At 37.9% G+C, this 18,285-nt stretch overlaps 1 protein-coding gene across 1 annotated transcript in view; it reads right to left on the reverse strand.

Annotated features, from left to right (window-relative positions):
* PDE10A (phosphodiesterase 10A) overlaps positions 1-18,285 on the reverse strand; it is a gene marked incomplete at its 3' end in the record, with an annotated part of 185,493 nt that overhangs the window by 92,174 nt on the left and 75,034 nt on the right. Inside the window, exon 2 of the mRNA XM_081997622.1 lies at positions 10,521-10,649. Coding sequence (XP_081853748.1) covers positions 10,521-10,649 — 129 coding nt within the window. The remainder of the gene's footprint in view (positions 1-10,520; positions 10,650-18,285) is intronic.

The following is an 18,285-nucleotide window of genomic DNA, read 5'->3' on the forward strand; positions in this document are numbered from 1 at the left end:
AGCAACATGAGTCTGGGTAAGGTGCTGTCTCCAAAGGGTTTGAAAGATGCCTTAGTGTTACAACTGAAAAGACCTCTTGCAGCTTACCTAAAAAGATCCATAAACAATGTGTTATAATATAAAAACACAATTTCTTTTCCAGTTTATTCAAATGTGTTATTAAGACAACTTGACTGACAATTCTAACAACGGATGGCATATAAATCCCAGAGAGCCAGCAGAAGCGTAACGACAGAAAAGAATGACCCTACTCTGCTAAACTAAAAGTCCATCTACTAGAGTTCATTGCCTATGACAATGACTAGTAACAAACAGCTCATTATGGAAAAAGTATGAAGAAACTACGCTATATGAAAAGGACAGGCAGCACAGACTATAAATGCACGGAGCATACTTACTCTGATATGGCCTCAGAGCAATCAGATGCTTATGAATTTTCTCAGCTGGAGGCTGCATCAGGATCATAGTATGTAACAGCTCTTGATGAAGTATTTCTTCCTTCAATGTGTCTAATCACTCTTTGAACCCATTTACATTTTTAACATCTAAAATATCTGCTAATGAGTTCACAATTTAGGCATAGGTTGTGTGAAAAGGGATGTCCTGTTGTTTCAAATCTGTAGCCAATTCATTTCACGATGTGCCCTTCAGTTCTTCTGTCATAAAAAGGTAAATTGTCAACTGTCTTCATCATGACAGTCAAAATTATAAAACTTTTGCTATATTTCAGGTGTTTTGCTGAATGAAGAATCCCCCTCTGTTTGGCAGCAGCATCATAAAAGTCATAATAGTGTAAAGATAACACTATTACCTCTTTATAAAGCCTGCCTTGCTCGTTATCAGGAGTGGGGGTCTTTTTGTGTCTGAATTGAACTAGAGGCAATAGCCAGTGCAAAAAATTCAGACCTTGCTAACTTCCCTCCACCACAACAACAAGCCCCCTACAAAAGGCCACAGGATCTATAGATACTAAATGAGCATCCTCAGATGTCATATACTCAGTTCAATAGACTTAAATGTCTTCATGGAATTTTTTCATAAAGAACAGAAACTCAACATTACTGTTGAGAAATGATTCTTCCTTAAAAAACTAATTCTTTTCTAGCTTTTTAGTCCTGATGCTTAAAGACAGCTCCTTCAAATAAAATTTATACCTGTTAATGACTCAACACCAGTTGACACCAGTTTTATAATCTGTTATAATTTCCCCCAAAACCTCCTTACATTTGAGTTTCAAGTGTTCCAGAGGAAAAAAAAATCCATCCCTGTCAGACTCAGAGAAGATTATAATCTACAATCTCTTCCTGTTCCATAATCGATAGTCACTCGTTTCATTCAAATTGCCTAAATGAGTAAAATAATTAAACATAACTAAACTCAGTGTGCTGTTATCCAAGTACATTCTTCATTAACAAAGTCAGGTTAAGTGGTTCCTCCAATCCTCGCATGCTGCTAGTCAAAAAGTTCACCGCCCCCCTCGACCGTGCTGATAGAACTGCTAGCTTGCCACATACTGGATCAACAAAAAGATCTACGTCAAAAAACTTACTTCCTTTCTTACTTCTTTTTCAGACTTTCAGAAATACAGATTATAGACTTCTACACATCTGGTCATACTTGCTCTTCTATGTATCCTGAGAAGGTGACATTACCTGTACAGAGCATCTGAACTTCAAATTAATCGCAAATCTCCACAATGACTTGCTGATGTTTCCTGTTTGGTTGTATTTGGCTGAACTATCTATTTGTTGCACAGCTCTAATGGACGATTCTTCCACTGTATTCCCAGCATCTCTCCTTGAACTGCATGAGCTAATTCAGGCTACTCTTAAAGTATCAGAGGAAAGAGGGCTGGAGACTGAGCTTGAACATCACTAGTACCTGATGAACTGTTTGCACCCACAGCATGGCTTGGACCTTGCCAATTTGCATTTTCCCATAACAACATTTGAGTGCAGATGAGAGGACTAAGCACCTGCCCAGGACTATTCCAGGAGGTCGTTTGGATGCAACGTCCTGTTTTGGAGGGAGGGAAAAGTAGTTTAGCCTTGTGCCATGCAACTTGGACTAAGGGGCAATGATCAGGCAAAATGAATTTTTATCTGATACTTTATTCTTCAACTACTCAGCTTTATGAGATTCTTTCGAGCCTCTATACATCTTGTTTTAATTTTCAGTACACCTGAAACTTTATCATCGTAGTATGCATCCATTTTTCCAGAGCGCTTATGAAAATAAAAATCCTTCTCACTGCTGATGACCTCTGTAGTGAAAATTGTCTAAGCACTCCTATAGTTTACTTCCCAGTTTTTAGCAACTTAGTAATCCATAGGAGGGCTTTTTCTCTAATATCTGTATCTTTGAATATCATTGAAGAAAGTTCATCTCAAAGCTTTGCGGTTTTCTTTGGTTTTTTTCATTTGGGGTTTTTTTTTTTTGGGTTAGTAAGTATCTATGACTCACCATGAAAAGTACGCTCTTTGAATCAGCTGTGCTAAATCTGATAGACAAGCACAGGACAACCAGTCTAAAACTAATCATAGATAATTTGAAGGATAAAGTAACTGAATTACCATAATCATTAGCTAAATCACTATAGGATGACACACTGAAAACTGATAGTCTTCATTAAGCCCATACTATGAATATACTGATGTCTGTGCTTTATTTTTCCGTCTTTACAATCTGAATTCCAGGTCTTAAGACAACGGAGAAGTTGCAGAAGTAAACTTTCTGCTGAAAATCTTCACCAGTAGCCAATATAAGGTTGAGACAAATACCATTATTCGCTTCCACTCAGAGAAACATAAAATCATCTATTTGCAGAGCAATAGCATTACCATTTATATCAAACTAGCCATCTCCACTGTAAAAGATGAATTTTCACTCACCCTCAGGGCTTCCTGTATTTCCCGGGAGATAAAAGAGATGGCAGAATTTTTACACATATATTATATACGGACAAGGTATCAAGAACCTTGCTGAATTGAGTTTTCGCTACTGGCATACAGAACATCCACGAATAAATATGTTACTCATCCTTTCTTTGTGCACAGGTAGTATAACAAACTATTAAACTGCATGGTCACAATACTGTCTTTTCACTGAAGACGCAAGTCTCATTTAATGGGCAGAACAAGCAATGCAAACACATATACTTATTTTACATTTTGTCTTTTTGTCCTTATGGTCAACGTTTGATTACAGGCCTTGTCTAGCCAACATTTCCCAAGTCAATACTTTTATACTTGGATTAAAAAGCTACTGTCCCATAATAGTTAGTGACTATTCCCTTGTTCTTATTTATTGCTTTCTCAGCTTACAGACCATGGGAATGCTCCTACTCCATTTTAATGCAGGTAAAACAGGTTAGCTTACCTCGCCATAAATATTCATTATTAAAAAGTGTTGGCTTTGTGGGTATACAGTCTCCACACATATGATCAGAATGGAGCTTCTCCATCAATTAGTGAGAGATTTTTTTTTTCTTTTGCTTGCTTGATGCCATGTACAGAAAGGAAACAATCTGAAAACAAAGAGCAGCAGAGCCAGACAACTTTAAGGAGTACTGTCTTGCATAGGAGGGAAATGGTTTTTGTATTGCATACAACACTAATGAACCCATTATTGCAATACTACCTCTCTTACACCACCCACACTTTAGAGAAGATATTGATAATGTGGGAAGTTTCAAAATGTAAACTGATGAGAAACAATAAGAAAACTGGGAAACCTGTTTCCCAGTAAGACACTAAAAGAAGCCCCATGCCCTAATTTGTCGGAAAGATTGAGAAATTACAAAAATCACAGTTTGTTTACTTTCTAATATAGCTAGCAGATATAGGCAGAAAATGACTCAGTGAAGCAGGGCTTATAAATAAGGAGAAGTAGTACTTTTGAGTAGACAGAAAAAAATTAAGAACTCTTAATTCATTCCTAACAAAAACACAACAAACATCAGTTTAAATACACGTTGAGAATAATTGCTCTAGATATAATGTGATTAACATAATTAGTTCAAGAGAAAATTGGACCAAGCAGTGACGTCTACTTCCTAAGGCCAAATATCTCATCATTAAAGGACTATCCTCTGCAAATCTCTGACCATCTAAATAACTCTAAATATGTAGGAGAGCTCCAGAAAAACAGAAAAATCACCTCCATCACCTGACCCACTCAAAAAAAAATTTTCAGACAATAAACTCTCACATACTTCAGCAAATTAGAACAACACAATCCAGAAACATATTCCACTAATGTACCAGGCTCATTTTTGCAGTTTTTTGGAGCTTGCTAGTGATAGCCATTCAAACAGCGAAGAATAAGATCAGTAACTTCTTCAGCGTCAAGACATACACTGAACAAAAAACATCATCACCACTTCAGGCCTCAGTATTAGCTACCAAGAGGCCACTGGTCAATATTTCTGTACTATCAGTACATAAACACAGTTCTGGATATATCTGACCTATACATCCTTCCCACTAACCTTTTTTCTGCCCTAAGGAACAGCCTCACAACACAACAGAGAGAAACTTTTTTCCACTAACTCCTTCTCAATATTTTCACAGCCAAAATGAACCCAACTCTAAGCTCTTTTCTGATTAACTCAGGGAAAACAATAAAAACCCCATTGAACTAGACACACAGGAAAGAAACAATTTCACCTTGGACAATTCCACTGACTGTTTCAGGAAATGATGCAGCAATAAAATAGTTTTTAAAAGCAATGGCACAATACTAGAGTCTCCCCAGAAATCACCTCCAGAATTATTCTGTACCTGTGATCGATGTGAGCCATTTTCATCATCCGGACTAAAATGGCATCCCCACGTAGAGATTTACCACAGCTCTGGGAAGTGCCATCACTTCATCTGTCTGCCTCCGAAATACTGATACACGAACACAAATTTTCTAGACACATGAAAAATGGGAACCTCTAAACTACGCCATGCAAAAGTCTACCGATCAGTTTTATCTCTGTGGAAGTAAGGACTATTCCCAATCCATGGAGGAACAGGGTCTATGCAGTCAAGCCCCCAGGTATTCGTGCAACTTTTCTGAGAAAAACATTCTCAGTAAAGACAACTTTTATCAGTCTGGATATTATCCCAGAAAGGTAGCACCTGTCAGCATCCTAACAGCTACATTGCTTCAGACGAACAAGACCACCTAGCCCAGCAACTTGTGTCCAACTGGCCATTTGCGGACACTGAGGGAAGAGTAAGAGCAGGGCAAGGAATTATGTCACTTGTACTGGGGGGAATGGGACTGGAGGACTCATCCTTTCGCTCTTATTTTGAGAAAAAAAAACCTCCAAGAAAGGCATCAAAATACCTAAATAGTGGAGCATGGTAATAAGAAGCATTAAGAGCTACTGCTATGGTGTCAATGGTGCAAGTCACGCATTACCCAAATCATTCGCACATTCACTCTTGCTTTTTGGCAAGTATTTGTTGCCTGCTTGGATATTGCAAACATAAGCACAGCAGGGCTGCATCAGAATGAAACAGCATGTTAAAACATCAATGAAATATTAATACAGCCTAATTATAAATCAGGGAAGTCATTAACATACTGACATATCAGTTCCTCTTGCCTAGGTTGTAGGAAATTAATGGATACAGGAAAAATCAACAGTCCATAAAAGAATGTATGTAGATTTACTTAAAAAGTCATTTCATGTTTTTGTTTAAACAACTCATGTAAGGAAGTCTCAGAAAATGCTAAATATTTTGGTGATATTACATAATACATTCTGTTCTTGCTTGAATGTACAGCAGGTTACAGCACACTATTACATTATGAAGTCTGTAAATGGAAGGGTTAGCATTAGGATGACAATACCTCAGACTTACCCAAAGACAATCAATCCTATTGTTTTTCAAAGCCCAGAAAAATTTATGTGGTATCTTCTTGAGGACTATAAATGCTGAATGAACATTACAACAGTATCAAACTAACATTACATTAAGCAATTAATTTTAAACAGGTCAATTATGAAATTTTGAGTTTCTGTGAAGGCAGTAAGTCCACTGCACTTAAGACAGTAACTTCTGACTGTGTATAATCAGTGTCATATTGTGTACTGAATGTACTATTCTATATATAATTTTCCATTTAAACATTTTTTTAAAATTGTATTTAAAAATTACTTAGCAACAGGATTTGTATGGTAGCAAAGCACCTTAAGTTCCCACTATACAAAGCTTTACATGTGTTTGGCACATATGGCTGGAAGAAAATAATGTATAAAGCTGTTGTTGATGTGTCCAGATTCAGCAGCAATTAAGCACATGATCATGCACTTTGATGAACATGAGGGCCATCCCCTTAGGGAAGCGGTAACTTTGCTCCCACAGAGCAAGAGGTGATATAGGCAGCTTTCCACGTAGAAATTCTGCGTTGGTACAGCTTGTACTTTCTTCCTATACAACACCATTTAAAGATTAGGAAAACACCTCTGAAATTCAGTATCAACAATGTAAAAGATGCACATCTGGCTTATAATCAATGTGCTTGGCCTCTTCTTATTGTGACGGTGAAGCTTTGAATAATATAATTAAGGTTGGAGTTTGCAAATGTTTTTCTGAGAAATTTGTTGGGAGATAAGATCCATCCAGCAGAGCCTAAAACTGCCATAATCTTACGGCTCTTGCTACAATCATCTGTTACTTTTGCTTGAATGATATGGAAGAAGACAAATGGAAGACATCTTGTGAGTTCTGTGAGTATTATACCTAGGCATCTGGAAGAGAAAAGATCTCCTTCCGGCAGATTAACTCTTAAAGGCCATTGAAAAAAAATCTCATTCTATCAAGATTTACCTTCAATGAATCTTTAAAGCAAGGTCATGTATTTTATTAGTATACTTACACCAGCACCTCAAGTAAGGTTAGATAGACGAGCAAAGGCACTTTTTACTGTATCTATATGAAGATGTTTTTCTGATCTATAAACTTCATAAAACATCCCATGAGGCCATAATGCATGAGGTACAGACTAGACCTCAGACTACAAGTAGTAGGCTTAATCTGTAAACAAGTTTCTTCCATAGCTAATACATAAACAACTTTGAAGAAGAGTTAAAATGAACTCTGAGTTATCTAATCAGTTTCTTTAATCAAGACACGCTTTTACTTGGTTAAATTTTGCTTGCAAAAAACAATCAAAAATACTTGCACAAGAAGCAGTCCAGTTTGTTCTCTAGCTTCAGAGTCCTGCCTAACTCAGCCATATTCTGGATATGAAAAATTTAATACTCAAGTGTTAGTTTATTATAAATAGAGTTGTTTGGAAATGCTGTGAGTGACAATACAAGGCCTGGGTGTGTTTTGAGCACGTATTTTATTGGTAGATAATAGAGTTCAAAAAGTTGCAGTGAATACTCAAATATCAGTATGAGCAGCATTCCCTCCCAGTGCTACCTTTGTCGGTTTTCTCCAATAGACTTAAAAAAAAAATTAAAAATGTTATAATCCCAATCACCATCAACCTGTCCTGACTGACTTTCAGCCTAACATTTACTATGATAGATACAAGATTTATCTCGTACACACTGATGACACAACTCATTATATTTTGGGATATAGTTATACCTTAAACACTGCAGTATCTACTGATTGCATCCCTTTTTAATACATTGAGGTTTTAAAAAAAAAAAAAATCCATCTAAAATAACTAATTCAGGGACTCTCAGTCACAGATAAATTTCAGTTCATTTAAGTCCAAATCAGACATTTCAGTTTATGTTCATGCTAATGAAATTCAGATAAACCCTGGCTGCAAGCCCACTGACTTCTGGACGAAGAGTACACACAGCTGGATGCCTATAAATCAGGGAGGACACAATTTCTGCATATAGGTTAATGACTGTTCTGCGTCACCAATATGTAAGAGTACAGACACTATGCCAGAGATCTCAAAACAGCATTTTGCCTGCCTGGCAACTTCCTAATAAAAACAAAGCTTATTTTTCTGTCTATAACACATCCCATGATGTGAACATTTGCAAAGTAGACTACACTAAAGCAAGAGGGATAGAAGAAAATGTATACCCCGATTGATGTAACGTGACTTAGGCTACAAGCTCACTTTAAGTCACCACAGATACATGCTGACACCAAAAGAATCAGTTCCATCCTTTCCCCCTCATTTCTCACTGCACCATTACTCAGGCAGCAGGATTTGTAGATACGTAACACGAACGGAGTAAATCATCTAGCAAGTTTCATTCCTACAAAGATTGCATTCTGACAAATTAAGATGTTTTCTTACCAGAGACATTTATATGGGTATAGCCATTATCTTTCTAGGCTAACCAGTATCTGATTCTCTAAATAAAATTCATTCAAATTATTCTTTTTGGCCTGGCAAGTATAGTTTTAAATCCGGTTCTGCTTATTTTAATCTAAAAATCCAACATGAAGAAAGCCACATCTGCATAACTGCCTTAGCCACCTTAAAGATCACTGTCAGCAAAAGGGAAGTAGTAGGGAAGGCAGAAAAACCCGCTTGAGGATAACAGATATAAAGGTGAATGATGATAGCATAACTATAATTGCTTGACACTTTTAATTCAACAGTTTGGGGAGAGTTAGTCATAAAACTGAAGTTTTAAAGCTTAAGAAAAGAACAGACAAATCACACCATGGCAGCTATTCATGTTAAAACTTCACTAAGATAATGGTCAGCAGTTACTTTGCTTTTGTAGTTGGCTCAAAAAATTTTATACAAAAGCATATTTTCAGGACACCCCCTGAAAAAAAAAAGAGAAACGTTGAGCAACTAGTAATAAATTCCACTTAGGAATATAAGACTCTTGAAGTGGAAATGTTACACAAAGAATTCATTCAGTTTTAGCATCAAGATCCTTGACCAAGACTATAAACTCCATTTCAAACAAGTGATGACTTCTTACAGTGATTTCAAGCACCTTAGACAAAATTATCACCTTCACAGGAACATAGCTCTTTAAAATACATAGTGTTTGGTTTTGGTAACATCAAAGTAATCTCTTCTGTCTACAAAAAGCATTGTCGTGACTGACTTGATTCATAACACTGTTTTTCTGAACGCATTTGTGGATTGTAACGATAGCCATCCTGCAGTGCTGTAGTGTGTAAACCACAAAAGAGGTGGTAAACAGGTGGTCTATTGCTACATACTTTGCCTCTTCCATTAGGTAACCTCTTTACAGCAACAAAAGTGTACTGCCACCTTAGTATCAGATAGACAGTCATCACTACCAAAAAAACAGAGCTGTTCAGCCTGGAGAAGAGAATGCTCTGGGGAAATGTTATTGCAGCCTTCCAGTCCTTAAAGGGGGCTTATAAGAAAGATGGGGACAGACATTTTCACAGGGCCTGTAGCGACAGGACAAGAGGTAATGGTTTTAAACTAAAAGAGGGCAGACTTAGACTAGCTGTAAGGAAGAAATGTTTCACCATGAGGGTAGTGAAACCCTGGCCCAGGTTGCCCAGAGAGGTGGTAGATGCCCCATCCCTGGAAACATTCCAGGTCAGGCTGGATGGGGCTCTGAGCAATCTGCTCTAATTGAAGCTGTCCCTGCTCACTGCAGGGGGGTTGAACTAGATGGCCTTTAAAGGTCCCTTCCAACCCTAACTATACTATCATATATTGCCTTTTCTCTCCCTTGCCCACTATTTTCTTTTTCTATAACTCTGCTGAAAACACTCAGTTGTCTTCTAGGAAGTAGCAACAGACCCTCTATTTAGAATGGAAATCATCACCAGAACTTAAACCCCAAGCACCTTAGAAGTCAGCCACAGAGCAATGCACACGCAGAGTAAAACCACTGGCAATTCTTGGCAATCTCCTTTTTTGCATTTTACCTGGTACATTCCAAATCACTGTTAGAACTGCATGATTCTTATGTATGCACACAATCTCACAAAATTTAAGATCATTGCAAAATTTACAGTCATTGTGAAACCAGGCCCACTCGTAAGGAACAGATTTCTGTGTCTACTAAGTGAGGGATTATACTTAAAGCAACCCAAAGGAAATACCTCCGGAATTCAACAGACTGCTTTATAACTCTGTGCCAATGTTCGTATCTAAAATTGACTTAATACATGTTGCAAGTAGGAACTTTTGAGATGGTATATCCAGTATTTTACTGATGCTTACATCCTGCATGTTCTGCATAATTCCAATTCACAACTTAGTCATTTTAGATCCACAAAGACTGAATTATGTTATGAAAACATACATTAATGTAACAGATATTACAGGTTAGTGGAATAGTGTTTTCAATTCAAGATGGGGTAAACTGAACCTCCAAAATGAATGCTGGTATATTCCAAAACAGAAATGCCAAAAGGCTGGAAATATTTTTCTAAAAATGTTAACAACTTTTGCCTTTCAAAAAATTGTGGAACCCAGACATAAAAATTATAACAGTCAAGCTTTACAAAAACTAGATTTCCTTTTTAAATCTAAAAATAAGAACTGAGCTGTTCAAAGCTAAATATTAATCGCAAATAAAAAGGACTTACCTTCCTGTCTGTTATTTTTCCTTTTTAACCATTTCTCCACAGTTTCCGCACTTACGCTTTCTGACACAAACTCATCTAGTACCTGGGGGTGAAGAGAAAGATAGGCCTTCACTTTTTCATCTGTTAAACCTGAAAGAGAGAATATTAATTGATTACATTACTGGTATGACACTGTTTCCACTGAACACTTCCCTTGCCTCAGTAATTCAGTTATCAGAATAAGAGTAACTGTAGATAAAACACCTTTACAATGTCTGCAACAAAAAGTAAACTCCAGTATACATTTCAGAAAAAGAAGCAAAATTCAGAATCTCAGATCCCTGACACAATCATAAACAAATTCCCAAATTCATACGGTTACACTCTGATCATAGCCTTCACAAATCCCCCGACCAAAACCGCTGGCGGCAGGGAGGTGAACCCAAGAGTGCCGAGGCTTTCCCAGGGAGGGCAGGAAGGAAGCGCCCCGGTCCGGAGGAGGGAGCAGGCACCCCGAGTACAAAAGCCTTCATGAGATCTGAGGGGAAGAGAAGTAACAACCGCTGTAATGACTCTAAACACGCCTTCTCCTCTTGTGTTGGGTGTATATAAACATAATCGTAAATTCGCCACGGAAAGCAGCCTCGGTTCAGCAGAAGGGAAACTCCCCCCCAAACAACACTGACCTCTTTTCCAGAGTATCCGTGCTACAACATGAGACCGATTTTCCTATTTTATGCTTTGCACAGTATCAGAACATGCTGGAAACAGCTATAGCATAATTTAAATGTTAGTCAACAACTGTGATCTAAGATGTCTTACAAATGTTTGCTATCAGAGGCTTCAGGAAGCAATAGCAGATCACAAACCAACAACTCCCATCTGCAGAGCGCCAGTCGCACATGCCTCTCTCCCCACACCAACGGCACCACATCATTCCCACCACATCAGCCTCCACCAGCCCAAACCTGATGTAAAATACCCTTTCTCCTAATCCACACAGGCAGCAGTTCCTGGAGGGTATCATAGCCTCAAATTACAACATTCCCACTTAAGAGGAAGAATCTCCAGATATGGATCACTTGAATTAACAGAGCTAAGTGAGTGTCCTGATTTTCATTAGTAAAGAAGAAAAGGTTCCTCCTAAATCATTACGAGCAGGAGATGATCAGCGAGTGGAGGGAACACAAACAAACAAAACCCCACTATGTTGACTGTTTAACCTTCAGTGATAGTTCATAAATTTAGATTATAATGCATCGATAGAGAAGTACATGTGCCGCATGAATGGAAAGATTTTTCACCCAATAAAGGTAGCGCCTCACATACTGAAAAATCAGACAAATTAATATAAATTTGTAGTTTGTTCAACTAAGAAAAATATAATACCTTGAAAAAGTACTAACTTTATAGTAACAGAATCTGAAAAGAAAAGATGTGTTTGGACAATCATTCATAAGACTCCAGCATTCTGAAGATTTACCAGAGTTAACCATCAGAAAGCCATGAAAATGTATCTGCCTTTTAAGTTCTGGATGAAAAATGATCAATACAGGTTTGTCACAAAATGCCTGCTACTTGTCTTTAGACTGCAGACAGACACTTGTTGCTTCTAGTAAGAAATTAGGAACCGAAAAGTTTGTAAAATTAGCAACTGAAATTCTACAAGGGTTGATCTGTGTTTTCAGCGAAAATGACCTTAACTTTCTTCTGTGTGCAGTTTGTATTCCTTGACTTCAATGGAAATACTTCCCTGATTCAAACCTTTATGTGTTGTGGGTTTTGTAATATCCATATCAAAATTCAATAATATGTCAATTTGAAATAAGACTTCAGTCTACATGTCAGGAGTTTAATTTCCATTCCAGATACCCTGCAATTTCAGCAACCTGAGGGTGAAAACTCTGCTTTAACCTTATACGGAAAAGTGAGTCATGAGGCTGATAGAAGAAATCCTACAACAGTCTTTAAATTGCCCTCCTTTATTTCACTAAAGGCATCTGTGCTGATATGCTTTTCAATGTCAGATTTGTAGACGGGAGCAAGCAGACGAGGATTTACAACTACATTTGCAGAGTTGTGTTCAGTTTTGGGCCCCTCGCTACAAGAAGGATGTTGAGGCGCTTGAATGTGTCCAGAGAAGGGCAACGAAGCTGGTGAGGGGGCTGGAGCACAAGTCTTATGAGGAGCAGCTGAGGGAACCAGGGTTGTTTAGTCTGGAGAAGAGGAGGCTGAGGGGAGACCTTATTGCTCTCTACAACTACCTGAAAGGGGGTTGTGGCGACGTGGGTGTTGGTCTCTTCTCTCAAGTAACCAGCGATAGGACGAGAGGAAATGGCCTCAAGTTGCGCCAGGGGAGGTTTAGATTGGATATTAGGAAAAATTTCTTCACCGAGACGGTGGTCAAGCATTGGAACAGGCTGCCCAGAGAGGTGGTGGAATAACCATCTCTGGAAGTATTCAAAAAACGTGTGGATGTGGTGCTTCAGGACATGGTTTAGGGGACACGGTGGTGCTGGATTAATGTTTGGACTTGATGATCTTGAAGGTCTTTTCCAACGTTAGTGATTCTGTGAAAAAGGAATAACTTAGATCTATTTTCTACATAGCTAAAAGCAGACTTCTCTGTCCTTCTAATTGTTAGTCTACTGTGTCGAAAAATACATGCTGCAACCATACACACAAAACGCACAACGGAAACCATCAAGAACATATTGTAACTTCACAAAATGTAGTGTTAAGAAAGTGTAACATTAATAGAAAGTAGCCTTTTAGAAGAAGCTTAAACGTTTTGTGTTTTATGTACATTAGGGCAAAAAAGTGTTGTAAAGAAGCTTGAACGTAACAGCATTTTACAGCTGTGCATTATGGCAAATATAAAGTCTTTTACATTGTAAGCTGTACATAAGAATAAGATTTTTATGTAAGAATATGCATAGGTTCAGTGATGGACACACGTGTTGTCTTGAACATTCACATGTTCCTGAAAACTTCTGGTACATGTGTTTTTGTTAAATATTATCAATCCCTCTGTTGAGCTGTTGTAACCTGAAATATGCAAAAAACCCTATTTGAGAATTCAGAGGCACTAACTATTAACATTTAAATAAACAGGACAAAAATACTTACATCCAAACTCAGGAACCAAAAGTTTATCATCCCAATCAGGTATCATCGACAGAATTAGAAACAAACAAACAAAACACAAGCCAATGCTGGTTATTAATTTTTCTGTTACTAATGTGTTGGTCTTAAGTATCTTGGGCAGTAAACTTTTCTACGTGCATTCACATTAGAAATATTTCTCTGCTAGACCTTTCTTTTCCCCTTACTACTATTGGACCGTAGACTAGTAGATACAGCCGCCTACGTCTACTATTTCCACAGCGCGCTCTACACAACAGGGAGCTTCCCATCACCTCCAGTGATGCCAGGAGTTCTCTCTCATTCTTGTTCATCAATACTCATATGGAGCATAAAGTATCACATCAACAGCATCTAACGAAGAAAAAGATAGTAGTGCACACATTCACAACTGCCTTGGTCTATACGCTTTCTCACAAGTAGCCCAAACAAAAGCTCCCCTCGCTTCTTTTCATGCATCCCCAGAAAGCATTGCCTCTTGTATCTGGAACCTGTCCGTCCTCGAACAGAGCTGTGGCAGTTATCAACAGGGACCATCACTTGGGAGGGCTGAGCTCTGGCCAACAGCCCAGCATGCAGCAGGCCAGAAAGCACAGAAACACTGGAACGACCCAAATTCCTCTGGGAATTAACAGAGGAATCTGGCATTTGGGTTGAATGTCCATTCGTTCCATTTACACATTAGAGTTTGCCTTCCTGATTTATACAGATGTCCTGTTCAGTAAAAAAAAAAAAAAAAAAAAAACCCACACACCCCCCAAAAGACCTTTCTCCCTTGTATTCTTATTTTAAAGTGATAAACCCACATTTCAGCACTGATATCTTTCCGGAGCAACTGGCTATCACCATGTTTTAAGCACACATTAACTATTTGTTCTGGATTTATGATTAAATAATGAAAATGATAATAAAAATATCATGCAAAAGGACACATGCCTATCGGATAAGCTCTTCCTTTTTTCATTTCCCTCTGAACAGACCATAGGCAAAGAAACGGCTCAGGCTGCCCGCCACTTGTGCTAGCTCAGCAGCAACTCACTTCCCAACCAGCACACCTGTTTAGGCTCTCTTTGTAGATCTCAATTTGAAATGTTCTCTTTGGCTATGCCACCTGCTTTTAGAAGTTCATTCATACGCACAGAAAACATTACTCAAGGTTGATTTGGTTTCATTTTTTCCATTTCTTGGCTCTCACTGTCCGAACAGTAAGAGGAGACACAACTTTTCGATAAATGCTGGGTTTTATGCAAGTGATTCACTTTATTGTGGTTTTTCTGTATCTCATTTTTTATAGGGTAGGATGATCTAAAATTGGCAAAGCTTAATACAAAGCAGAGAGCAGAAGACAGCCTGTCCCCCCAACACCACCCAAGAGGCAACTCCTTGATCAGTGAAAGGCCTTTTTACTGCCAGAGGGAACAATCTTTGGCAGGACATTCGTTCTGGGATGTTAGGAGCGGGAAGGGGGAATCAAACAATAGATAAGAAACAACTGCATTTTCTTATATTATTTCTATAAAATTATGTATCGGTGCACTCTACCAAATAAACAGCAGCCTTCTTTTTCCACTTTGCATATGCCTGAGGCTCAAGCTGTTCATTTAATTTGGCATAGCTCATGCCAGTCTATCAAAATTTTGGTTTTCTGTTTTGTGGTTGGGGTTTGTTTTTTTGGTGGTGGTGTCTGTGGTTTTCCTTTACATAACTACTTGGTTTTCAATGGAGCACATATAAGACTGTTTTGGGCCTGTTTTGTTTTTTTTTCCCTTCACAAACTAGGAGAAGTAGTTTCTTTTTCACTGAAATTAATAGCAGAAACATATATAGTTGAAGATGGAATTGTAAGTGGATTTCTTCCGTTTCTTACGTTAGTAAAATATAGAAAGTACAAATATTGCTACCAAATATCACAGTCCAGTAATTTCAACTTAAAGTAGAAAGCCAAACATTTGTGACAGTCTAGTTCAACAAATAACTACATTTTTAGTGGTCTTGTGATCAATACTTAAAAAACAGGCTTCATTTCACTAAGGGAAAAGAATAAAGAAACCTTTATCTGAAGATAATTTAGCAAGTTTAGTAGAGCTATTTAAAGAGGAATAGTTATTCACATAGATTCTGAACTACCACAAGAAACTATCTTTTCTTTTTATTTATTTCAACGATGTACCAGGACTAGATCATTCAGACTTCAAAAGCATAACTAGGACTTCGACTGGTTTTGATAGTACTTATACTAAAAGTCGAACAAAACCAAGAAGCCTGGCACCACCAGCATCACCTTCCAACCTGCCTGTATTTCTGCGTCCCATACAAAGCTAGTGTGAGTAATGCCAGCTGCTTGCTTTAGTGGTTGCCTGGCCTGCTCAAGCCTGGATTCCCCTTTTCATCCGCTGGTAAAGCTTTCATTTCAGCAACTCCGACATTTCATTAGTAATAACATCAGGTGGAACCCTAAAAGAGATCAACTGAATTCACAGAGCAATCTCCCAGCGTCCGGCATAAGTAAACCAACAGCTTCGTAAGGCAAGAAGAAAATCTGGAGCACTAAAAAAATACTAACTGAGAGAACATTAGGGAACTTCAGTTGCAGCTGGGCATACTATGCAAGCAGATCATTTTACAGGTACTGGCACAAATATTTTTCAAGGACCCTCATGTGAGTGAAGACAGTTTTCAAATAAAATGTCTACTTGAATGACCAATGAAGAACAAAGCATAACAGTGGACAGAGCTTATGGAACAGGAAAATTCATGTAATAAATGTGTTCATATTCACCTGTTGATTACCACAGTCCTCACAATGTCCAAGTTAGGGCTTAGGAAAGACACAAACTGTAAACGCTTACAGAGTCTTATATGCTGCTGTCCTCTTAACATGCCACCAAAATACTCTTTGGAAAATAACTGGATATAAACACTTCAAAAAAAAAAAGTTTAAAACACTGTTACTTCTATCTGAAGGGAGAAACTGCTTTTGGAGCAGATGTGACAAAGTATACCAAACTCAGCATCTCAGAATCTCACTTTACTGGTTTAAATTGCAATGGTACTGCAAGGCAACACTGTTTTTCTACACCAGTAAACGAAGTATGTCTAGGGCTGTTCACTGTCCTGAAACCAAGCGGCTTATAACTTCCTCCATCCTTGATACTAAGCTCTCTTGACCTCCAACAATGAAGATGAGGGAAAACTGGAACAGGAATACATGCTGACTGCCTGCTGGGAACCATCCCTTGACCTTACTCCAGAGCAACGCCCAGGACCTGCCTGGGACATCAGTAGCTGTCTTTGGCCAACGCACTGCCAAGAACCATTCTAACAATGTAACAGCATAGACACACCAAAAAATCCAATACACAAGAATGCTCCTTCACACTGTTTTGTTTACTATCCCAGATATAGCATAGCTGGATTCAAAAATAACCTACAAAACAAGACCTCCTTCAAACATCAATTCTCAGTAATTACTCCTTGCCTTTGAGCCAGTGTCCAACAGCCTTTCTTTAAGGAAAAAAAAAAAAATTAATAAAGCCAAAAATAGCTTGAAAATTATATTTTTGCTTTCAGCTTTTTATGCTGCCTAAAATATTTAAAACATTTCTTAGACATTAGATAACCTGTGTAGAACTGACTCGATTAATGGCTCTACTCTCTGACTCTTAATCCATGTCATACTGCACTCTCCTCTGAGAATAGCTTCACTGAGCTCAGTATAAAGCAGAACTGACTTGTGAATGAGCTGAAAGAATTGAAGCCTAGAGCTACGTTTAAAAATCTGCTCCATTTAGCAACATGAATCAGTCACATCATTAACAATTCCTGCAATTTTTTCATTAGTGTTATGATATTTCTTTTTTTTCTAAAACCACTAGCTCCATCAAATCTCATGATTAGGCAAAAATCTTAGTTTTCACCTCAAGTTTCTGGTTCCCAGGCTAGGGGGCATGTGGGGAGGCAGGGGAGAATGGATAAAAATTGATGAGCCAGCCTAACACTTAATCAAGGCTCAGCATTTTATCCTGAGAACGGCTGCACTCTGACAGACTGCAGCCACTGCTTTCCTCAAAATCCTTGCAACAGTGTTTGATGAGTACGACATACTTTTTGCCCAGTTAGACAGCATCCAATGCTTTGAAAACACATTGTGAGGGCATACATTGGTCAATATAAGAAATAGGATGGATTTTATATATCGAGAAAACTTTTATTAACAAAGATCAAAGGAAATAACTATAAAATGTTGCATCTGTCAACATTTTTAAAAATTGAAAATAAAAACCAGAAACAAAACAACCAAAAAAATGGAAACAAACAAAAACCCCACAAATTAGCTTGCTTAGTTTAATAAACAATTCTTCCCTGAAATTAGAGGGGCCACAGAGTCACAGCAAATAGGGGCAAATTCATAATTTCTCCAAGTAAGCAACAATATATTGTGCCACATAGCAAATCTGTAAGCCAACAGGGAAAAACAAAACAAAACAAAAAAAATCATAATAAACACTTTCCAGATAAGGTATTATCTGAAACAGAAAAAAAATCTTACCTCAAACACAAGTAAAAAAAGGTTTTAATATTAAAATAAATCTTATCATCTGGAATATTGAAATGATGGAAAGATGTGTAACACTTTCTCAAG

Source organism: Phaethon aethereus, assembly GCF_964289735.1.
Source record: "Phaethon aethereus genome assembly, chromosome: 3".
NCBI classification, from domain to species: domain Eukaryota; kingdom Metazoa; phylum Chordata; class Aves; order Phaethontiformes; family Phaethontidae; genus Phaethon; species Phaethon aethereus.